Source organism: Ostrinia nubilalis, chromosome 2, assembly GCF_963855985.1.
Source record: "Ostrinia nubilalis chromosome 2, ilOstNubi1.1, whole genome shotgun sequence".
Classification (NCBI taxonomy): domain Eukaryota; kingdom Metazoa; phylum Arthropoda; class Insecta; order Lepidoptera; family Crambidae; genus Ostrinia; species Ostrinia nubilalis.
The window spans coordinates 9134759-9160149 of NC_087089.1; the positions used below are offsets into that span (position 1 = coordinate 9134759).

The following is a 25391-nucleotide window of genomic DNA, read 5'->3' on the forward strand; positions in this document are numbered from 1 at the left end:
ATTTCCAAAAATTCCAAAAACTTGGTATGCAGTCTGGTGACATTTGGGGACCCGAATGACATTTCACCATTTTTATGAAAAAAATCTGGCAACACTGAAAGTTATGGGGAAAAGTTTTTTTTGCGACATGGGTGTCTTTAAAGTTAGTGACAGACAGAAAGAATAATCGCAGAAAAAAAATAAAAATGAGGTTTGGTCGGATATACGACCCAGATTATGGGAAAAATCCGAAATGTCAGAAAATCAAGATGGCGGCGGCGTGGGCGGCCATTTTGTAAAAAGTTGAAAATTTCGCAATTTTGGAATTCATTTTTCGAGTACTTGGAAACATTTGGGAAAGTGGAGTTGTATGAGGCGGTTGTGTGTTCTGTCGAGAGGTTTCGCTTGGGTGAAGAAATTTCTCCAGTGTTGCCATACCTTAGGAGATTTGGTCCAAAAATGTCGAAAGTAGAAATAACGACTTCCGGTCAAAAATTTGGACGACGCCTCCTGCAAAGGGGTCGTGCAAATGACATTTGACCATTTTCATCCCGATCACCTGGCAACACTGGGAGCTACGGGGAAAAGTATTTTTTTCGACATGGGTGTCTTTAAAGTTAAGGACGGACAGAAGGAGATATGGCAGAAAAAATCCAAAAATGTGGTTTGGTCGGTTATACGATCCAGACTATGGGAAAAATCCGAAATGTCAGAAAATCAAGATGGCGACCGAGTGAGCGGCCATTTTGTAAAAAGTTTCAGATTTCTGATTTTTCAAATGCATTTTTCGGGCAGTTGGCAACATTTGGGAAAGTCGAGTTGTATGGGGCGATTACGTAGTTTGTCAAGGAGTATCGTTTGGGAAAACAAAAATTTCCAGTGTTGCCATACTTTGGAAGATTTGGTCAAAAAATGTAAAAAATGGAAATAACGACTTCCGGTCAGAAATTTTCATGACGCCTCCTGCAAATAGGTCAAACTAATGACATTTGACCATTTTCAACTCGATCACCTGGCAACACTGGGAGTTAGGGGAACTCAAAGTTTTGGGACAACGGAGGAATAAGGAATTGTAGAAACAAATGAATTCGGCATTGGGTGAAGTTAGAAAAAAAGTAAAAATGGGGTTCGGCGCGGAAAATGGTCCAGATTAAGGCAAAAATGCAAAATTTTGGAAATCCAAGATGGCCGCCAAGCGTTCACCCGTTTTCCTAAAGGGACTAAATTCTCCATACAAATTGTATGCAGGGGGGCTTAGCTAACGTAGAAAAAGGCGAGGCCGAAGGCCGAGCGATAGTTTAAAGCCTGTGAGTCGCCATAGATTTATTTTTAATGCGTCAAAAAAGGACTAGAGCCCAGTGACAGACAGAAAGGCGAGGCCGAAGGCCGAGCGATGGTTCAAATCCCCACAGTACCCATAGATTTACTTGTGTTGCGTCAAAAAAGCACAAGAGCACCGTGACAAACGAGAACGCCCCCTGTAATTTTTGCGAGGCCGAAGGCCGAGCTCCGAATGCGAGGCCGCAGGCCGAGCGCCGCGTAGGGCGAAGCCCGGAGCGGCCAGCATCGCAGATCTAGCTTTTGTAGCCCGCGTAGCGGGCGACCAAAGCTAGTCTATAATATATAAAGCTCGATTACCACTGACTCACTGACTGACTGATCAGGGGTGTTTTTGGGGTATTTAGAGGGGAGAGGGGTAAAATTGTTTATGTTTGTTTTAAACTAGATTTTTCGACTGCCAGCTTTACTGGATTTTTTGAACCAAAAAACAAAATGGCGGCATTTTTTGAGACATCAACTTTTTTGTCTCTGGTCCTGAATTTTTTCTTTTTTGGTGGTTTGTGGGAGTTGCCAAAAGGTGTATTTTAATGTGAGAAAAAAATAGAAAAACAAAATGGCCGCGCCGCCATCTTGGATTGAAAATGCGATTTCGGGGTGTTTTTAGGGAGGTGTCACTCCGAGATGCGCCATTGTTTTTGAAAAATTCTTTTGGGTATTTGTGACTTATATAGTCTGCTTCAGAGCCCCATTCACAGATTATCAAAAAACAAGATGGCGGCTGAGCCGTCGGCCATTTTGTTGCGATCAAAAAATTTCTAAACTTTGACAGCAATTTTCCGGTAGATGGCGACACCGGAGTGGGGTACAATGTTCCGAGCGATTGTTGGTCTGTTATTCGAGTGTTGCCATGAATCGGAAAAAACTACCATTTTGGTAGAAAATTTTCCACCACGGCCCCGGATAGTAGAAAATGGAAATTTCCAAAAATTCCAAAAACTTGGTATGCAGTTTGGTGACGTTTGGGGACCCGAATGACATTTCACCATTTTTATCAAAAAAGTCTGGCAACACTGAAAGTTATGGGGAAAAGTTTTTTTTGCGACATGGGTGTCTTTAAAGTTAGTGACAGACAGAAAGAATAATGGCAGAAAAAAAATAAAAATGACGTTTGGTTGGATATACGACCCAGACTATGGGAAAAATCCGAAATGTCAGAAAATCAAGATGGCGGCGGCGTGAGCGGCCATTTTGTAAAAAGTTGAAAATTTCGAAATTTTGGAATTCATTTTTCGAGTAGTTGGCAACATTTTGGAAAGTCGAGTTGTATGAGACGGTTGTGTCTCTTGTCGAGAGGTTTCGCTTGGGTGAAGAAATTTCTCCAGTGTTGCCATGCTTTGAGAGATTTGGTCCAAAAATGTCGAAAGTAGAAATAACGACTTCCGGTCAAAAATTCGGATGACGCCTCCTGCAAAGGGGTCGTGCAAATGACATTTGACCATTTTCGTCTCGATCACCTGGCAACACTGGGAGTTACGGGGAAAAGTATTTTTTTCGACATGGGTGTCTTTAAAGTTAAGGACGGATAGAAGGATATATGGGAGAAAAAATCCAAAAATGAGGCTTAGTCTGTTATACGACCCAGATTATGGGAAAAATCCGAAATGTCAGAAAATCAAGATGGCGGCTGAGCGGGTGGCTATTTTGTAAAAAGTTTCAGATTTCTGATTTTTCAAATGCATTTTTCGGGCAGTTGGCAACATTTGGGAAAGTCGAGTTGTATGGGGCGATTACGTAGTTTGTCAAGGAGTATCGTTTGGGAAAACTAAAATGTCCAGTGTTGCCATACTTTGAGAGTTTTGGTTCAAAAATGTAAAAAATGGAAATAACGACTATCGGTCAGAAATTTGGATGACGCCTCCTGCAAATAGATCAAACTAATGACATTTGACCATTTTCATCTCGATCACCTGGCAACACTGGGAATTACGGAAACACAAAATTTTGTGACATGGGTGTTTTTAAGGCGTTGCTCCTCGGGACTGGGTGAGGATAGAAAAAAAGTAAAAATGGGCTTCGGCGCGGAAAATGGTCCAGATTAAGGCAAAAATGCAAAATTTTGGAAATCCAAGATGGCCGCCAAGCGTTCACCCGTTTTCCTAAAGGGACTAAATTCTCCATACAAATTGTATGCAGGGGGGCTTAGCTAACGTAGAAAAAGGCGAGGCCGAAGGCCGAGCGATAGTTTAAAGCCTGTAAGTCACCATAGATTTATTTTTAATGCGTCAAAAAAGGACTAGAGCCCAGTGACAGACAGAAAGGCGAGGCCGAAGGCCGAGCGATGGTTCAAATCCCCTCAGTACCCATAGATTTACTTGTGTTGCGTCAAAAAAGCAAAAGAGCCTTGCGACGAACGATAAACGCCCCGTGTAATTTTTGCGAGGCCGAAGGCCGAGCTCCGAATGCGAGGCCGCAGGCCGAGCGCCGCGTAGGGCGAAGCCCGGAGCGGCCAGCATCGCAGATCTAGCTTTTGTAGCCCGCGTAGCGGGCGACCAAAGCTAGTTCTTTTTATAAACACAAACAATAGCAAATGCCTTTTGAAATCATACGATACCTTCTTATCGAAAAATTACCGTCTGGATCTGGCAGTGCTGGCACCTAACCTTTAACTATCTTGCCTTGGAGATTTTAGGTGCCTGCAGTTTGATCAGATCATGTTATTTTATGATAATAGCTTAGTGAAGGCAAACGTAAACGTAAGAAGAATTACAGCCTATTGAATATACAGAAAAAGCCACCGTAAAAGTTAGGCGTACGTTATACCAAAAAATCTGACTTTTATGCATAATATTTATATATATATATTTGAGCAATGATTAGAAGTTGTTTCCACATTAGCCAGATAGTTTTGACAGTTCCAACTCCTTGCCAGACAGTTTTTTTAGGATAGCTGCCAAAGCCACGATGACCTAAACTTCATGATTCACCAGCATTCTAACCTTTATTGGGAGCATACGCTGACAAACTTTCAGCTTTTATAAAATAACGTAGGTCTGGCGTTCACTAGCTCTTAGTCTAGTATACATATGTATAGGTGCCTAAAAAGACTTGTATGTACGACGACCCTCCAGCAGTAGCATTCAATAATTTATATTTGATCAACATCAATTTTATTGATCGATGATTTTGATATTTCGAAGAGATACCACAAAACACAAATATGTATCTAATTTTATTAAACAGGTAGGTTACACATACGAGTACATGCATATCTTACAAATGCAGTCTCTACAGTTCCTAGCCCCGTAATCTTGTTAGTTTTATTCCCTTATGCTTCTTGGTAGCCTTATAACTATATTAGCTGCTGCATAAGACCAAGTGCCAGGGACGGATTTCATTAAAATGAACTAATAATGCATAATAATAAATCACACTGGCCATAACTCCCTGATGTTAGGAATAGACGAGTGACTACGATCATAGCGTATGTGAAGTTGTGAACTTCAAAACCCAAAGAATCAAACTCTTAAAGTCCCGAACTCTAGATTGTTGACAAATAGAGCAGAATCTAACTATCTGATCTGATACTCTTACACAGAACAAGTAAACAGATTTCCATAAGGAACGTGGTCCGACTAATGCAAATCGAAATGATGAGAACTGGAAAAATAACTAAACACCAACTTACTTCGATATGGGTTTAATTTTAATCACAGCAAAGTTTTAATTGAACTTGCATAAGATGGAAGGTGACATTTTACTCAGTTTTTCCACTATGAAAGAAATCCTTTAGAAAATATAAGCCAGCCCTGTGCAAAAAAGCATCAAAGTAGAGTAGGTGATGTATTCACCTTCATATCTATCTCATTATAAATATCGATTTTTTTTCTGTGACGTCTTAGTTATAATCCTTAGAAGTGTATAAAAGACGGCCGCGGCGCGGAATAAGACGAGTAGCCTCCGCACCTTGGCAACCCCGCCACGACACGAGATTGGTTACAAAACTAAAGTCTGGAGTAGTTCGTGCAGCGATTTTCTTCAGTACTTTTGGTATAACCATCTCGGGGCGTCCATCCCTTCCTTGGAACTTTTAAGTAAGTGGATTTGTTTATTTAATTCTTGTCTTTATTTAGTTTTAGGAACTACTGTTTGGATTTTACTTCGCTTTACATGTAAAAGACTCAATAAAGGGAACATTTGATACCCATATTTAAAACGATATTAATTCATAGAGGTTCTATTTTTCTCAGGTTAAGCAAACAGAAGTCTTGTGATCATGGCAATTGCCAGCTTGGACCCCGGCCCAGGAGTCGCCGCGCTGCAGGCGTGGGGCGGGCAGGTGGCCGCCTATGGCGCCGCCAACCAGACCGTCGTCGATAAAGTGCCTCCCGACATGCTGCATATGGTCGATCCATACTGGTAAGTATAACAGACACCAAATTAAGGCGCGTATTCTGAAACAACTTGTTAAATTCGTACACATACTCACTCACAAATTGGATATTAAATACAAATAGTCTGAAACCAACTTATTCACCAATACCATAATTTGCCAATTCAAGCCATCAATCATAGGTACACAACACACTGATATTTTAGAAGGCTCTCGGGTCATGGCGTTTAGCTCGCGGCCAACGTTCGAATGCCACAAGGAATATCTTTTTGTTATCCCGTACGACTCCCCGCGTTCCTCAGGTGTAATTTGATAGCCAAATCAGCGTTAATCCTTTCGTTGCTAACATCGTTGCTAACAGACGGCCGTCCTGATGCCGGAATGTCCCCATTCCGCTTCGGCCATTCGAACGTTATGATGTATGTCCCCATACATGTATGCTATCTATGTCGTTTAATTATTTGAGAATCAATTATCATCTGCAACACCTTAATCAACAGTTGAATCAATCGTCCAGCTGAAATTCGATTCGCATTTGACAACACCAGTGTAGTGTCAACACCTTCCTTGTGAATAGTTTCACCCGAGGACCTTAAATTAAACATTCTATTTTACTCTTCCGTCTTCGTTACATTTTCTTTTTCTCTGTTATTGCAATCATTCTGTCTGAGCGATATTCAGTACCATTTTCATAATAATGATTCTGGCGGTCTTCGAGGCCAGTGTCATAAATCAATCTTCTTTCAGTAAGTCCTGAGGTACTTTCTTCTTTAGTCTACGAACGAATACTTGAAAATATATCGTCCACAAATAAACTGTTATGTAGCTCCAGTTTTCATTATGATAAGTTTAGCTTTATTATTTATTTCTTCTTTCACTGTTTTGATACCGAATTTTCGGTAAAGTCTCTCGTGACGTACCACGGTGCTTCTACAATATCTCAATACTCCATCGTATACTGCTGCTTTACCACATTAGTGCATTCACATAAAGATTTACAATTCAGGTAGCATCTTCGACAGTTTCCATTGAAACTTCAACAAAAACGTTTGTCTAGATTGGTTTCATTATACACTTATACTATAACAAGACCTTATTTTCCACTGCAGGTTGACCATTTCTTATGACTTTTTGCGTTATTGTTGTCCTATTGCTGGACGTTTGGTAAAAATATGCTTTTTCCACGTTACGTTTCATCCAAGTACATGCCAAGATGTAAATATCTCTTCATCGAAACTAATTTTGTCACGTTCGCTTTGACGTTCGTTATTTCATTTCATTTCATTTCATCATTTCATTTCATCATTTCATTTCATCATTTCATTTCATCATTTCATTTCATCATTTCATTTCATCATTTCATTTCATCATTTCATTTCATTTCATCATTTCATTTCATCATTTCATTTCATCATTTCATTTCATCATTTCATTTCATCATTTCATTTCATCATTTCATTTCATCATTTCATTTCATCATTTCATTTCATCATTTCATTTCATTTCATTTCATTTCATTTCATTTCATTTCATTTCATTTCATTTCATTTCATTTCATTTCATTACGCTTATTCATTTCATTATTTCATCTCATCTCATCTCATCTCATTTAATTTAATTTCATTACATTTATTCAATTCATTTCATTATTTAATTTCATTTCATTACAATTCATTTCCTCATTAACAGGTTTAGGCGGCATAGATACAGTGTAGGTTCCATGACATGACCTTGTGGAACTCCTGCTTTCACTTTATCAATCCCTTTAAGATTCTACTTGTTCAAAAACTGAGTAAGCATCGCTTGTGCATCGGCATTCTTTTCACTCATAATAATATGTATATTCATAATATTTATTTATTCATTATTTGCAAGTCATATTTCATCACATACTGTATCATACTTAATATTAACTCTGTAAGGGTGTAGCAATTTTACAACTTATAATAATTTAGGTACTGAGTGAGCGCAGCTTGTGCTTCGACATCCCTTTCACATTTTTTGAGTGAGCACCGCTTACACTTCTGCCCCCTTTTCACTAACAATATACATATTCGTAATAATTCAGGTACTGAGTGACTACCGCTTGTGCTTCGACATCCCTTTCACAATTAAAGTGAGCACCGCTTGCACTTCGGCCTCCTTTTCACTCATAATAATATAAGATTTATAAACATTAGCGTTCCATTTCAATTCAGTAAATCGTATAAAATTGTCACATTGAGACCAGCGTTTCTTTATTTTACTCATAATGTAGTTTTAAAATAATTCAGCTATCTACTGAGTGAGCACCGCTTAAGCTTCAGCATCCATTTCACGATTAAGTGAGCACTGCTTGCTCTTCGGCATACTTTTCACTCCTTTGTCTAATAAATAAAATTAAATCATTACCTCCATTGGTGCCAGCATTGCTACCAAAATAATATTCTTAATCACCTTTTTTTTTTTTATCACTTGCTTTCCTTCTAAGTAGTTTGGTCCCGTAACAGTAATATAATAAACATTCTGAAGTAAGGAATTCCACCATTGCTTTAACAGTAACATTATAATTTACATTACATTACATTTTATTCTCAATATAGTCAACCAATATGTAAATGTTCATAAATAGGACCCAGTAATCATTACTTGTACACATGATTAAAATAGTTGCCTGCAAATTTTGTCACGTACATATCCCAAAATGAGTAGTAATTGGATAGTCCACATGTCTAATCTTAACTCTCAATGCGCTTTTCATAATTTAAAGTAGGTATCCATTGGTGACGACTTTTCACATTGTCAAGTCTCTAGTTGACTCACTCTAGTCTCAACTCTCAATGCATTATATCCTAGAGTAGGATCCATTGGTAACAACTATTTATTTCACATTGTCAAACCTCTAGTTAGACTCACTCTAGTCTCAACTCTCAATGCACTATATTGTAAAGTAAGTATCCATTGGTGATGTGACTATTTCACATTTCAAATCTCTCATTTTAAATTCACTTTAGTCTCAATTCTAGTATTCGCTAGATTCACAATCGGCCTTGTTATTACTGCACTGCTGTCCAGGGTTTGTTTGGAATTATAAATGCTTGATAACTTTAGTGCTGCTCCTTTACTCAAGGAAATAGTGGTGAGTCTGGATGTACTACTCACATCTCGCATACACGGTATGGTGGATTAGATCACTATCATAAGTTTCATTAATGCTTTTCAAGTGTGACAAACTAATGAAGTACCACTTATATTCGTCAATATGTCTACCACTTCATAAGACAAGACATGTTTATTCAAATTCAAATTATTTATTTCTCATTATGGTAGATAAAGATTTTACCACGTGTCGTACCTATGTTTTTTCAAGTGTATCCCATTTATAAAAATTCACTGTTTTCTATAAGTTGGAACACATTATCATGTATCTGTATACATACATTTTGGATTATTTCACTGAGATGGCAGTAAATATACTTTTCTTTGTTGTCACGTCCACTAAATGTATAGTAGTAAATGTATATATTAATAAGTACTTTCACCAAACGTACCTATAATATGTAAAACAATAACACAATCACTTTGATTTCATCATTCACCATTATTGTTCAGTTTCATAAAGTCCAGCATTAAAACTCTTCTCATTTAAATGAACTACGACTTGTTGTATCCTTTGCAACTTAATTATTTATGTATGAATTTCGTATACATAATGTTCCGATAATGTTTTATAACAATAACTACACTCGAGCCTGGAGTCGGTCATTTGAAATGTTTGTAAACATCTCAGTGTCCACACTTGTATCGACTTCCATGGACAAATTTTCATATGTGGCCAATTAATTATTACATTATCATCTTCAACTTTTCATTATATTATGCTGTTAAATTCAGTTACAGTCCGGAATACCGGAAATGTAATGTAACATTTCCGGTGTAACATCATTATCTTCAGATTTTAAAAGTGGGAAGCAAATAAGTATGCGTTATAACTCTTGTGAACTGGGTCGATCGTTGCAGAATTCAGTAAGTACTTACTAACTCTTCCACCAATGAACTTGAATCATTATAAAGAAGTTTAGTCCCATGTAAATAGATACATATATGTACTAAAATAATGTCTTCATTTAACACTGGAACAGCCACTTCGAGAATCGCCAAGATAAACGTAAACTTTTACTGTTTGCAATTATCGCTCTATTTTATTAATATTTCATTTATTCTAGTGATCGGGTTTTCAATAAAATTTTGTCCTCCGTCAAAAGCCTGCTTAAGGTATCTTTTGCTACTCGTATTATATCCATTATCAACAGGCAACTTTTTTTTTCATTTTCTTAACGTTCCATTTATTAACCTTTTACTTTTATTTCCATCCCTGGAATATCATTCTGATTTAACTTAATCACCAAATAAGTACATTACTTATTTTAAACTTTCGTATACCATATTTTAAGTGTACCTTGAAATGTGGTTAAATTTATTTCTGTATAATATTATAACATCTATCCATGCGAGGATTTTATATTATCTACTCAATTGAGTACATTGTTTTCACCGTATGACACTCGTAGAAGCTGCTCTCAATTAACAAAATGCTCTAAGATCTGTCTGTCAGGCACATGCCTCCTCGTAGTCCTGTTTTGAATTTACATAGTTGTATTCTCCAATTTACACACCTCTAGTTCTTTCGTCTTCAGTGTTGTAGGTCTCGCATATACGTAACAACAGCTAAATTGAGTCTCATAAATCATTTGTATTGTGTTATCAATTCATTATCACGCAGGTCCACTAGTACACTGCTCGAAAATGGTAGGTAAACATTAAACTCTACATAAATTACAGAGAATGTGACCATGTAATATGAACTTCAGAACGACGAGTCTGTTTCGATTCCTTGTCTCGCAAATAAGCAGGTTGCTTCTTTTATTTTTAAGTCGTATGACATTTGTCACGGATATTTATTTTTTTACATACATCACTATCACATTTCACATATCAATAAACATACATTCTTTTCACATAGTATCACTCGTATATTAGTCTCTTCTCCATAGTGATTCAGGTCTATAGCTTACTTATTTGTTAGTTCATTCATCACTATTCATTCACTATAAAATATAGGGTATTCGACACAATTTGTGTTACTAGAATCAAATAGTTCGATTTGCATCAATTATTATGGGTAATTTGTCTATTTATAAGAATAATCTCTGGCACCCTTGTATTTGTTCTCATAGCATTTCCCTTACTCAATAATTCAGGTATCTATCTACCTACTGAGTGAGCACCGTTTAAGCTTCAGCATCCATTTCACAATTATGTGAGCGCTGCTTGCTATTCGGCCTACCTTTCTTACTCAGTCATCGAATAATAATAATAATTACAACATTAACACACCACACTTTTCCCAACGGGATAGTTACACTCAAACTAATATAACGTAATTTCAATGATGTATCTATTTTCACTGCTAATTGGTTATACCACCAATCACAATAAACTGTCTCTTGGTAAATCAATTGTAGGTATGCTTTAAAACACTGTTACCCATATGGTACACAATTTATCTAGCTCTAATTTCGCTACATCCGCTTCAACAAGATCAACAAACGTAAACTTAAAACCGCTCTAAATAACTGTTGTAAAAACCAGTAATTTGATTAAAATCATATTCATCGATACTACATGGTATCGCTCACTACACATGGCTGTATAAGCTGCACTGGATGTATTACACATCAGTTATGTATTAAATTACCTTGTTCCGGTTAACAAATCATCATTTAATTCAAATCTTTCAATCAGTATCTGTAAACATTACCTGTAAAATCATTGTTATCATCACAACATCACCGGACTTTCGTGATCTTTACACTTAGGTATCAAACCATTATTAACTCAAGTTCAATTTTTCATAGTGACGTAATAACCAATACGTTACTCATATAATATCACAAACATTCTAGCACAATGGCTACCAAATCTGAAAGCCCAACTGTTAAATCCCACATTGATGGTTGAAAACAAATTACTTACTTATCACTTCATTTACCTCAGATACGATTTTATTTCAAATACATTGCGTGTGGTAACATAAATGTAACGCAGACACATTTAGACAATCACGTAGGTGTCGCTTTTCAACTTGTAAACTTTGACCAATCTTTAACCACTCTGACAGTGTTAATTACGAATCTTCAAAACAACTCCATTCACTGGAGTAATGAACTAATTACCGAATCTTATTTATTTTTCGACGTCAAAATCAAAACACTTATCATTTGTGTTCACATCTCTACGACAATTAGGTAGTCTTACCTACTTATTATCGATTTGTTAAAATTACCAACTTTCATCGTCCATGTGTTCAGTCAGTCAATGTTATGATTATTTCAGTACATTTGCCATTTGTAAATATAGCAGGTACCATACCTTTCCATGGGCTAAAATACACAAAATATAAATTATTATTACCAGTAACTCTTAAAATATATGTATCTCCATAAATCATGTTTGCACAATCACGACAAATTGTCGAACCAAATTCATCATAATAGTAACAAATCACAAGTACTTACTTTGAACCTTTAGAACCACACACAATGGTGTTTATTGTTTCGAGGCCTCGCCACGAAATTTTATCTTAATGGTGTTAATATAAACACAGGTTCGCTTCGCTAGCGCAATCCGAGTCAGGATGTGTTTGTTCCAAACAGCATGTCATATTACATTATTTTAATACAAAACAATTACGAACTCTATATGGGTAATTTAAATTTACTTAATTTACATCACCATAATTATTATTTCACAGTAATATATTCCATAATTGACTCACATAACTTCTAATAATCCTTTGTCACTTTCAAATAATTCACATTTATTTTGTTAAGATCTTAATAACCAATGATGGAGTAAAAATAAAATTAATGAACTGTGCCATTATGATATATTTTTATATTAATCATAAACTATCTGCTGAGAACTTATCTTTTCTCTTAGTAAAATGGTACTTTTACGAATTCAATATATTCACTATAAAATCACTTTTAGCAATTCCAAATTCATACCTTAGTTTCTTGCGAAGATCTAAATTATAAATATCTTCAATACTTGATAAATAAAAGAAATCTTTCTTTGCAAAAATTGCATAATGACATCCTCATACCAAAAATTACTCACTTCGCGTTTTTTTTTTAAATTAAATTAAAATTTTAAATTATCGAAGCAGATCTTCTCAAATAATAACGTAAGTAACAGTATCCAAAATAATGTCAGTTTTTTTTTCTCACTGTATTTTCCATTCATTTGTTGTGAACTTTATCGCGCAAAATAAAAGCGCATAAAATAAGGACTTAATGTTATTTTCTGCCAGTCAACTATTGATTGAGCGGCTACTTCCAGAAAACTCACTTGTTGTTTCATGCAACTGCATCAATAATAATAAAAATAATTTACATACCAATGGGCGTCGGACTCACTTCTGATATGTTAAATTCGTACACATACTCACTCACAAATTGGATATTAAATACAAATAGTCTGAAACCAACTTATTCACCAATACCATAATTTGCCAATTCAAGCCATCAATCATAGGTACACAACACACTGATATTTTAGAAGGCTCTCGGGTCATGGCGTTTAGCTCGCGGCCAACGTTCGAATGCCACAAGGAATATCTTTTTGTTATCCCGTACGACTCCCCGCGTTCCTCAGGTGTAATTTGATAGCCAAATCAGCGTTAATCCTTTCGTTGCTAACATCGTTGCTAACAAACTCCTAAATCTTGAAGGATTGGTCACAATACCAATTCGAGGAAGCAATAAACATACTTGAGTATTGACTTTGACCTAAAATGACTGTCTCATTCTAGGTATCAGTTTCCACCTATGAACCCGCTATGGCACGGTCTTTTGGGTTTCACTATCGGCGTTCTCGGCTTCATCTCAATCACTGGCAATGGAATGGTCATCTACATCTTTACTTGCACCAAGGTACATACATATTATAACCACAGTGGAAATATCTAGGTGGTATAATAAATTGCACTGCTGTTTGCTGAAGTTTAATAAGTGCTTCATTTTCAGAGTCTTAAAACGCCGTCAAATCTACTGGTCGTCAATCTTGCTTTCTCCGATTTTCTGATGATGTGCGCGATGTCTCCGGCTATGGTTGTGAACTGTTATAATGAGACTTGGGTATGGGGTAAGTAATTGTTTAGCTACAAAGCTAATTTGCCCAAAAAGATGAGATAATTCTAAGTTTTCAAGTGGTTTAATTTTGGTTTTTCGTTTCAGGTCCTCTGGCTTGCGAACTGTACGCCTGCGCGGGTTCTCTATTTGGCTGTGCTTCAATCTGGACAATGACGATGATCGCCTTCGACCGCTACAACGTCATCGTGAAAGGTATCGCCGCCAAGCCTATGACCAACAACGGAGCTCTACTGCGCATCCTTGGAATCTGGCTGTTCTCTCTTGCATGGACGCTCGCTCCATTCTTCGGCTGGAATAGGTAAACGACTAGCTAATAATGTCAACAAACCTTTATGTTTCCTGCTCATCACTGTGATGACCAAATGGTTTAAGAAAATTAACAATGATTATGCTTCTGTTATTCCAGATATGTCCCAGAAGGTAATATGACTGCTTGTGGAACAGATTACTTGAACAAGGACTGGTTTAGCCGAAGCTACATTCTCATCTACTCCGTCTTCTGCTACTTCATGCCTCTTTTGCTTATTATCTATTCTTATTTCTTCATTGTACAGGTAAGAATATTCTTTCTTCCCACGACATGCAAAATTAACTCAACTGTGTTGTTAGTTAATTTCTTAATAATGCCTCTTAATTTCAGGCTGTAGCTGCCCACGAGAAAGGCATGCGAGAACAAGCCAAGAAAATGAATGTGGCTTCCCTTAGGTCTTCCGAAGCGGCCAACACCAGCGCTGAATGCAAACTAGCCAAGGTAATGCACGAGCACTAAGGTCCAAAACAATAAATTTCTGATCTGTTGTTGTTTTCGTCTCTTTTTATTTTATATTATCTAATCTCTAATATTTGTAGGTTGCGTTGATGACCATCTCTCTGTGGTTCATGGCCTGGACACCGTACTTGGTGATCAACTACACAGGAGTATTCGAGAGCGCCCCCATCAGCCCTCTGGCTACCATCTGGGGCTCCCTGTTCGCCAAAGCTAACGCCGTATACAATCCTATTGTATATGGTATCAGGTCCGTAACTATCTCTGACAGCTTCTGAAGTACCACCAATCTGTGTCTATACAAATAAATGTTTTTCATTTGCTTTGATCCTGATTTCTCCAATATGTTCAAAATTAGTGCCAGCGATTTTTATGCAACTAAACGGGACTATTCTTTCTTTTCCTCCACTGTAACTCCTGTAGCCAGGATCTCCAATGAATCCCAACTTCTGGGGCTTCTACACCACTAGATAGAGTCGATTTATGATTTAATCGAATGTTTGTGTTTTCAGCCATCCGAAATACCGTGCTGAGCTATACAAGAAGTTCCCATCGCTGTCGTGCCAGGCGTCCCCCGACGAGAGCGGCTCGGTCGCCTCCGGCGCCACCGCCACCTCCGAGGAGAAGCCCGCCGCGTAAACACCAGACTTGGCCACACCGCCCATCGGACACACGATTTCTGCCAATGCGATGTTATTTATTTTTATACGCGAACATTTACATTTGTACAAAGTTATGAACTTGAACACAGAGCGTGTGCTGAGCAAAATACTCAGGCGGTCACAAACTATTTTATAATATTTCCAAACCTGCGTATTTTGAGTTCACGTTTTGGGTGTCGAGTTGAACGTTGCACACTTTTCTTATACCTGACATTTGCTTAAAAAGGCCGACGGCACGTAAAAAAATACAAAAAAATGATAAAATGAACGGTGTCGCTAGGCCACCCCTTCCATGAGACTGCTCCTCTAGATATAGGTACTGCGATAGATTACGATGAAACAAGCTCTGTATCTTGGACCAAATAAAGTTTATCAAGCAAAGTGGTAATTACCACAAACAAAAGTTTTTCATTTGACCCTACAGGTAGTTTGTAATTTTTGAGCTAGGAAATGGAAAAACGATGCTAAGATATTTATTTTTACTCAAATAATAAAACACACTTATAGAGTAGGATTCATAACTGAGAGATGTGAGCCCAAATAGAATAGGATATTGGTAATTGGAACATAATTAAGTAGCAGTGATTGATAGATGAAGAATGTAGAAGCCTATAAATTTTTTTATAAAATTAGTCTTCCTTTCACTGAAAAGATATAAATTTTTAATCGACCACTTTATTTTATTTTTCAACCATTAATTTCAACCTCAAAGGCATTCATAAGATGTAAACCTAGAGACAAGAGAGCACGACAACGCAAACAAATCAATCATTTCACCGCACTGTGATCGCACCATGATCACTTCTCTATGACTCCCACACCCTGTTGCTTAGCAACTATCAAAAATGTAAACAAGCCGATGTCAAACCACGCCAAGTTTATTCTTCCACTGTGTTTACTAGTTTCATTTAATTATTAAATAAAATAATAATAGAAATAGGTTAAAATGTATTAACAAGTAAGTGAAATAGAAAATAACCATTCAAAATGGCATGCAAAACTTCTTACGAGTTGCATCACAACTTTGCCAAGATAGCAGACGAAGCGGGATTCGCTTTCAACAATCATCGTCCGCGAATACACATCGACTGGAATAAAATCAGTAAGTAAATAATATACATTAAGTATAGTTAATTACTAAGAAATGCCCGCCTGCCCATATTTTAGACATGCGTCTCTTAAGGTTGAAGATCAGATCAGCTTCGTATTTATTTGAAAGTTATTTATTACCTTCAGCTAACTTAGAGGTTTATTTTTTGCAGGATTAATTGACATAGACAGTTTAATACGTGAGAAGAAATTCGTATTAATCGAACAACATGTTAATGACGTGAGTAAATACCTACAATACTCATTACTTTACAAATTCATTTGCTATATCTACCTGTACTTTTAAGTGGTGAACTTTATTTACAAAAAACAGATTTTTTTTTTTTTTTATATAGCATTTTATCAGCTCAATGACTTACATTGTAATAGTTGTAATTACTCTCCGATTCGTTTTTGTTTGCGATTCTTTTGATTTCATCAATTAAAAATTCCTTTTCTTTCGTGTGCAATTCATTTTATTCTATACTTATAGCCATGGATGAAAATGCTGCAGTGTCGGTGTGTTAATCTAGAATTTATTATTATTATTTTTGTATAGATCCTGGACTGTGTTCTGGAGTCGGAGTTCGACGTGCGTATATTGGACGAGGGCGTGTTGAAGATGTTCCGGCTCGCGCAACTCGCCGTCGAGTACCAACAGTTCTGCCGCCACTACCTAGACCGCAGCGTCTACGTATTACGAGAGGAAATAACTTCTCTAGCACAGGTCACTAACAAAACTCATCTACAAAACATAAACACATTAAAACAATTTACTCAACTATTGCTTAATTTCAGGAACTCGATTCAACTAAAAAAGAACTCAGAGACCGCGATGAAGAAATCCGTAAATTAAAAAGAAAAACCAAACACACATACAGAACTCCCCTTCCATATGGAAATGATAACATAGCCAGCATGATTTTGAAAACATTATCGCAAAAGAACGAATTGTTTTCTTATGCCGCTGGTGACGTAAATCAATACAATAAATGCAACTTTTGCGATAAAGTATTTTTGAATCAACTTTACCTCAAAAGTCATATTTCAAGACGGCATTCGAATATCATGGAAATGCCACAAAGGGACACTGAAGATAGTTCACCAAACCAACCGAATATTACAGAAAATACAAAATTAAGGGACGAAATTTTAGAGCTCAAATTAAAATTGAAAGAGATGGAAAGTGCGATAAAACAAAACTCAGAGCAAGCTAATGCTAACGTGATTAGTCAAAACAAAGTAGAAAGTATTACAGAAAATGATAATAAAACTAATACAGTTTTAAAGCAAACAAAAGATGTTAAGGTTGCCACAAATAATGAAGACTATTTACTAGATAAGATTGAAGAATGGAAAAAAGGAGAACAAGATAAATATCATAAAGAGATAGACTTACTTAGAAGTCAAATTATGGATACAATCAAATCCATAAAAGACAAAGAAACTCCTGTGCCAAACACAGAACTGAAAATAATTGAGCAGCTAAATATTACAATAAGCAAACAGGGAGCTGAAATATTAGCTCTGAAACAAGAACTAATTAATTCTGTAAGTATTTTGAACTGTGATTTTAATCTTTAGGTACATTTGATATTTTTCGAGCTGTTATTTTTTACAGAGATCACAAATCGAGAAGGAAGATGCTGAAAGACGCAAGGAATCAGAAACTCAAATGGCGCTATGGACAAACCGAGCCGAAACACACGCAAAACAGTATGAATCTTTAGTACAAAAGTTGAACGAAGTGGCGACAGAGGCACAAGAATCTCGAGCACAGGCTGATGCTGAGAGAAGGAGAGTGGCACAGCTGGAAGATATGTTGCAACAAAGTATAAAAAATAGTAAAACTTCACCACAAAAAGAAGACTTGCCAAAATCAAAACTAGTATGTATAATTCTAAAATCCTTTACAATAAACATGTGTAGGTTTATTTTAAAAAATTCAATACATAAGAAACAATAATAATTTTCAGGAATCGAGTCAAAAAGATGGTGACGTTAAGAAAACTCCAATGAAGAAAAAAGCTGTTCTAAAAACAACTCCCGAGGCCGATAGAGAAACTCTTAAAAAACTCCATCAGAAGGCACAAGCATTACTAAATATGGGTTCTTTTAGCACTAGTTCTTCAGAAGATTTAAGTGTGGAAAATGCAAAGTCCCCGAAACCAAGAAAAACACTGAAAGATTTACAAGGAAACAAAATGCCCAACCACAAGACTGACGAGGTCAATAAAGTAAAGCCCAAATTAGATAGCAATCATTTGCAACGAACTACTAACACAAAAAATAATCATGATTCTCATAATAATAGAGAAATAAAGGGTAAAAAAACGAAATCAAAATCACTACCGAATAAAATAGAAAAAAATGGGACAGTTATCGTACCAGGAAGGTATGTACCTACGCAAAATTATATATCTTTAAACCAAATATTGCTTATACTTATGACATGATTGTTTTCAGCCCAATGAAAATATTAAGAGCAAAAATTACCGAGGAAGTTAATAATCGTTTAATATCAGCTGGAGTAGATCCTTTAAAAAGTAGCCTTCCTAAGTTTGATTACCAAAAACGGAAAATGCAATTGCAACAAGAACAAGAGATGAAAGCTAAGGTATGAATGAAGTCATAATTAATAAGATTTGATTTGGGTCTCAATCGGTTAAACTAAATTACACTTTAGTATATTTATTAAACAATAATACTATTTTTAGGAAAATCCTACGCATGAAAAAGTCCGGCATTCTATTTTAGCATATTTGGATTCAAAAGTACCACGTAAAATCGTTTTACCACCACAAGATTACGTTTCACCAAATAAGATTTCCAAACCATTTAGTTTTACTTCGGTGATTTCAAATGTAAAGAGCAAAGCTCTATCTTTAGTCAAATCAAATGATGTCGCTACTAAAGATAAAAGAAAGACTTTGAATGCAGAAGTTGCTAGAAGAGTTATGACTTTGCTCAATACACCACCCGATTCAGGACCATCAACTCCTGTTAATAAACATGTGAATTATGTTACAACGGAGTCTCAAATTGAATCTAATTCAGAATCAAGACACGTTTCCGTTGTAAAGAAAAGACATAATTCAAATGCAACAGATAAAACTAAAGATAAAACAACCAACTCTGCAAGGCGTCATTCTGTTATAAATACTGACACAGATTCAGACAGTGAATCTTCCCAAAATGAGCACAAATACCACGAAACTGTTGTCAAGCAGTGTTCAAAATCAATAGAAAATCTTATTAAGTCTCCTGCACGTAGACCACTTTCGGCAAGTTCTGATTATAAAGACACTGTAAAGAAGTATACGATTTCTGAAGATAATTTGTTTCGTTCACAATCTGCCACAAATATTTCTAATTCAAAAGCAGATATTATAGTCAATAGCAAACCTTCACATGAAATTAAAGACAATAGTACTGACGTAGAATCCTCAGACAAAGAAGAACCTTTGACTAAAGATGTTCAAAGTAATCCAAAACAAACAAAAGGAGTTTTGAAAAATGCATCCTCGACGTCTTCTTTAAACAAGAAGAAAGTTTTGTTCGATATGGAAGCAATACAAATGAAATCTCTAAGTGCCTCACCATCTCAGAGTCTAACTGAGAAAAGTGATGGAAATGAGAAATACGAACTCGGTTTAATAAATTTGGATGGAGAAGAGTGGGATATATCAAGGTACTTATCAACTTTTAAGTATAATTTAAGTGTTTTATATTTTAAGAAGTATGTGTTTCACAATTTACTTAACTATACTTGATCTTTACAGCATTGAAAATGAGCCACTGAAGAACGATACAAAACTACAACTCAGCTCTCGGACAAGTCCTAAGATAGCAGAACTTACGAAGACCATAGAATCACAATTAGCTCGGCGCAACGATACTCCTTCAACTGCTATAGTAGGAGGCATTGACGTGTTAGCCCCAGCACCCTTGTTGCGAGCTTCAAGTATTGCTGGAAGTAATACTAGTTTAGGCAGTTCGATTCTAGATGATTCGGAAAGCCCACGACCAGTCGTTAACAACAAAGCTTTTGTCAAACCTAAGTTAGTTGCTGAGAAAGACGACAGCGAAATTGATTTATCTGAGTTTAGTACAAGTGGAATTGTTTCAAATAAGAATGAACGAGATGCTTTTTAAGTTGTATATTAATTTTAAAATTAATTAATAAATATATTTTACACAATTTATTGTTTATACATATTAGTTACTTATTTCTACTTTAAACTAGTTACAATTAAATATTCATTTGCCAATTTTAACATTAGTTAATTAAGCAAATTATCACTACAATTAGAAGTTTTTGGGGGAACTAAAAATTCCTTTTAAACTAGCTGTAATAGTTCTTTATTCAATAATTGTGTATCTTTTTGAGATGTTAATTGATGAGAAATATGATTGCAATGCAATGTCGTTAGTTCTTTACATTAATAACGATTTTTTTATGCATAAAAAGGCAGGTATTTGACCACAATCGCACCTGATGTTATGATAATGCAAGTTCAAAAATGGAGCCTTGCAGAACACCAATTCTTATTTGATTAAGTATTGAGTAAGGTTATTACTCATCACTGTAAAATATTTTTCTAGGTAGGATTAACCAAAGTAGTTAAAAGTTGATTTGACGGTTTTTTAAAAAAAGCCTAGGGTTACACTTATGCGCATAACCTTATCAAAGGGCTGATTGATGCCAAAATATATTTATGCTGTATTTAATTGAATCTTAACAATATGGTAAGTAATACACAATTATAGGAAAGGAAATACTTAAGTTTCTGGAGTATTCCTTGTTTCCAATGTGTTTAACCCAGTTTAAGCCGAAAGAATGTGGGTACCTTTTTTATAGCTAAGTAATTAAAAATAATATCAATAATAATCACTTAAAATAATTAAATTATATGCAAAATACATGGAATGTATCCTTACTTACATAGTCTTCAAAACAGCGATGGCACAAGTCACTTAACTGAAGCAATATTCCTCTTCATTGTCTATAATGCCCTCTGTACTTTGCGTATATGTTGGCTTTTTGATTCTTTCAATGCTTGGTCTAATTTATTTGTCATGTGCATCAAGTTAGGTAAATCACATTGGAGGAGTATGTGATTAATTACATTTTGACACTGGCTAGCAGCTTTGGCATCTTGAATGGGCAAGTTTACATGAGTCGGAGAAAGGTTTTTGTACACTGGTTCAGTACTATTTCCTTTACTGTCCTTATTTTGTGCAAATATTTTTGGTGTCATAAGCACAAAGTCCATTGCAACTGTAGGCTTTACTTCTTCTAAGCTTTTCTGACTGGCTACCTGTTAGAACAAACAAACACCAATGTAGTGATTTTCCATATTAAGGGAGAGTCCGCTAATTTGGACCAGTTTTTTTCAATCCCATTTTACACATAGTTTTCTTTTGTTTTTGCTAATGTCCATGGTATATAATAAAAGATACATTATTCAACTTACTATTTCATAAGTATTAATTAACGTGATTGTTGTATATTTAGCACAAATCAACAAAGTACGAGTTCAGAGCTTCGGTCCAATTTAGCCAACCGGTTCGATAATTTGTACCACAGGGTTACTAAATTGGATTTCAATAAATTTCAAGCCTTTAAAAAACTATGGCAAAATATTTTACGATACGTTCTTAACAAATTAGGAAACGAAGAGGAACAGTAGTTAATAACATAGACAATCGATATTGTTTTACACGTTATCACGATTTTGAGTACAAGTTTTGTAATTCCAATTATCGTAACGCATACTTGTACCTAATCTACTTTGCCAGTCTTTTGCTTACATATATTGTTAGTCAAACACATCTACGCTATTATAACTTCAAAATATGATTTACTAAAAAAAATTCAAAATCCTTTGGTAAAGTTCCATACAACTTGATGTGGTACAATTTAGCCGACTAGGTGATAGTGCTTTTAAAAAATCGGTAAAAAATATAGCTTATAAATACCGAAAAATGTTTCAAATAATTGTAATCCACACTAATTTACGCTTCTAAATAATATATTAGAAACACCCTGTGATTAAATTTAACAAAATTACAATCTAAACATCTATTGTCAAAAGTTACTTGAAAACAATGAAAAAATACTTTTCAAAATAAAACACACATGTTTGTTGTCACGGCAAAAACCACATGGCCGATATTAATTGATTTTAGTCGTGTATCGCTGAGTGTTGCAATTACAGACATTCAATAAATATTTTACGAAATATAAGGGTGGTACAATTTACCCGGCGGTACAATATACCGAACTCTCCCCTATTAATCAGACAATGTCTTAAAATTTTCATATATTTTTGTTTACCTGGATTTCAAACCGCCAAGTAAGGTCTTGATAAGTTGGCTCTTTTTGTTGTAATAAATTTAAAGCACTGGAAAGTTCTGCTTTTTTAGTTGCATATAATTTGACTAGGACCTCTTGATGCTCAGAAGAAAATCCAGCTATTGCTATTGAGGATTTGAAGTCTGGGTCCGATAACTGTGGGAAAAGAATGATGGTTATTAATAAATTCAATAAGTAGGTAATTATCTGAAGCAAAAAATACTGATAACAAAGTTAAATTATTACAGTTATTTACAATTAATTTACAGTGAACTAAAAAACTAATAACTATATACAAACAAAAGTAATATTTACAGAAAATAAAGTAAAATAAAAACATTCTTAAGCTATACTAAGTATCCCCAGATCCGTCATTGAGGTTAGCGGTGCCCAGAAGGCTGGCAGCGTTTCCGCGTTGAATTGCTAGGCTTAGACGCTGGCCAAGGTAGAACCCAGAATTATTACAAAATGTTAGCATTCATTTCACTTACATTATGTTTACATGCCTCTACCAACAGATATGTAAGTGCATAAATCAAATTTTGTATTGTAGTAACTGGTACATCCAATTTTTCTGAAAAAGAAAAGTTATTTTGGTTCAATAGGTAATATTAAACTTATGAAAGCTATTAATAATTTATGAACACACAAAAAAACATTTATCATGTAAACAAGTAACATGAGTTAAGAGTAAGAGCTTCGAAGCAACAATTTACTTTACTTACCTGCAGCAACACTGTACTTCTTGAGATTAATTCCATTATTCAAGTAATCAATTGACAATTTACAAAAGTCGACTAACACTGAAACAATAGCAAATCATAAATTTTATCATAAAGGACTGAGTACAGTATTTAGTGATTAATTCGGTTGAAAAGTTTTTTGAGTTGTTATATTTACCTTGAGTAGAGTGGTTGTGTAGTAAATTGAGATGTTCTTTCTGTAATTCACTAAGAAAAATAATCATTTTTATGCTGGATGAATATGAACACTTATTTTATTCTTTTAGAATTATTATTGAAAAAAAAAATGGAGAAATTTTAAACAGCAAAAAACTGAAAAAAACACATCTGTGATCTGTCAATGTCAAACAAAACTGTATGACGGGTGGCCGTCACTGCTGTCACATAGCGTTTTGTTTAATACATAAACAAACATTTCTTTAATTTTTGATTTTATATTGTACTGTGTACTTTTCGAATCTTATTAAAAATGGACTATCGGGCTTAGACCTTGTTGCATCATGAAATTTTTAATAATTTAAAGTGCATCTTAAAGTTATAGTTCAGCTAAGTTTCATTAAAATATTAATGAACGCAACCTTAATACGCCAACATTGCACAGCTTGAGAACTGTCAGTCATTCAGTCAGTCAAGTCCAGGGTGTGGAAACTTCCATACAACGGTCATCGAAGTGAAACTTGCTTCCAAACAGCGACATCGGTGAATAAATTCAAATACTTTTTAACTACCCTAAAACGCTCTAGATGTCGCTGCTCCTGTTTCCTTCATATTTTCATTTTTTTCTTAATTAAAATATATTTGAGAATATTGTTAATTACAATGTGAAAACTTTTTTTAAATGAAATTAATTTGTTTTAATTTAAAACTGAACATTGACATTTTTGTTATAATTTACATAATAGAGTATAGGTGTACCAGAATCTCATGGCAAATAGGGAAAATAAACTTTGTTGAGAGCAATACTGGGGAAATTGGAATAAACGATCTTGATACTTTTTAATTTTTTACTTTTATGACTAATATTAATGAACATGAAGTACGAATATACATTTTAGGTAGGTATGTGTATGAAGAATGTTTTTATACATCGGGTTTTAAACAAGTCTTGAAAAATAAACAAATCGTATATTACTTTAAGTAACTTATTTTATTACGCATCATACTTTTAACTTATGACTTCATTCAGAACTAGAAAAAGATTCTAAGAACTCCACTTGCATTTCTTGTTCTTCAATAGATGATCAAGATAAAGAGGTATAGTAAATAAATTGCTCTTCCAGCATTTCAATGCAGAAGTTTCCTGATGTTAAAAACACTATACAGGGTGTTTGGTAAATGGGTATATGAGCCGACACTAGCCCATGTTAACATGGGCATATAAATGGTATGGTAAAGGGGCCGTCCATAAATTACGTCATCGATTTTTTCAGATTTTAGACCCCCCCCCCCCCTACAATCATCCTATCGTCATTTCTTAATGACCCCCCCCCCCCTTCTCCCAAAATTGACGTCATTACCAGTTTGACAAAATTTGTGCGGCTTGAGGGGTTTTATCAAAATAACGTCTCTTCACAGCAGAAAACAATCGCTGGTGCACGTTTTGTAAATCAATAACCATTAACCATCGCGGATCGACTATAGTAATAAATAGCAGTGAAAATAGTTTGCTGATTTTGTTTAACGAATTTGCGTTAAACGCGTGATGACAAAATCTGCGCGGATAAACGTGTTGCATCGTTCACGTTCGTACTCAGATTGACAGCGAGCGCAGGCCGCAGGTCCGCAGCGGTGGCGGTGCGCGCCTAGGGTTGCCAGGCGTCCGGCTTTAGCCGGACATGTTTGGCTTTTTAGGGTCTTGTCCGGCCTGTCCGGCTTTTGTTAGGCTTTTTATTTGGTTGCCGCACCAGGCGAAAGTCGAGCCACAGAAT

At 35.5% G+C, this 25391-nt stretch overlaps 3 protein-coding genes across 3 annotated transcripts; 2 read left to right on the plus strand and 1 right to left on the minus strand.

Moving 5' to 3' along the window:
• Positions 1 to 5197: 5197 nt before the first annotated feature.
• On the plus strand, positions 5198 to 15676 carry LOC135082357 (opsin-1). The gene is made up of 9 exons (XM_063977147.1): positions 5198 to 5351; positions 5508 to 5676; positions 13506 to 13626; positions 13720 to 13837; positions 13930 to 14143; positions 14252 to 14399; positions 14486 to 14596; positions 14695 to 14861; positions 15124 to 15676. Exons 2-9 carry the CDS (start codon positions 5534 to 5536, stop codon positions 15248 to 15250), a joined length of 1149 nt encoding a protein of 382 aa, XP_063833217.1. The 5' UTR covers positions 5198 to 5351; positions 5508 to 5533; the 3' UTR covers positions 15251 to 15676.
• Positions 15677 to 16149: 473 nt separating this feature from the next.
• On the plus strand, positions 16150 to 21140 carry LOC135082363 (cilium assembly protein DZIP1). Its single transcript, XM_063977160.1, has 9 exons — positions 16150 to 16375; positions 16536 to 16603; positions 16922 to 17089; positions 17161 to 17913; positions 17984 to 18250; positions 18339 to 18757; positions 18829 to 18979; positions 19080 to 20053; positions 20145 to 21140. The coding sequence occupies exons 1-9, from the start codon at positions 16261 to 16263 to the stop codon at positions 20515 to 20517; spliced, it is 3288 nt and encodes a 1095-aa protein (XP_063833230.1). The 5' UTR covers positions 16150 to 16260; the 3' UTR covers positions 20518 to 21140.
• A 103-nt stretch (positions 21141 to 21243) lies between these two features.
• Positions 21244 to 23795, minus strand: LOC135082371 (COMM domain-containing protein 2-like). The gene is made up of 5 exons (XM_063977171.1): positions 23621 to 23795; positions 23446 to 23523; positions 23212 to 23294; positions 22703 to 22876; positions 21244 to 21683 (listed from the first exon to the last, which is right to left on the minus strand). Exons 1-5 carry the CDS (start codon positions 23685 to 23687, stop codon positions 21369 to 21371), a joined length of 717 nt encoding a protein of 238 aa, XP_063833241.1. The 5' UTR covers positions 23688 to 23795; the 3' UTR covers positions 21244 to 21368.
• Between the last annotated feature and the right edge of the window lie 1596 nt (positions 23796 to 25391).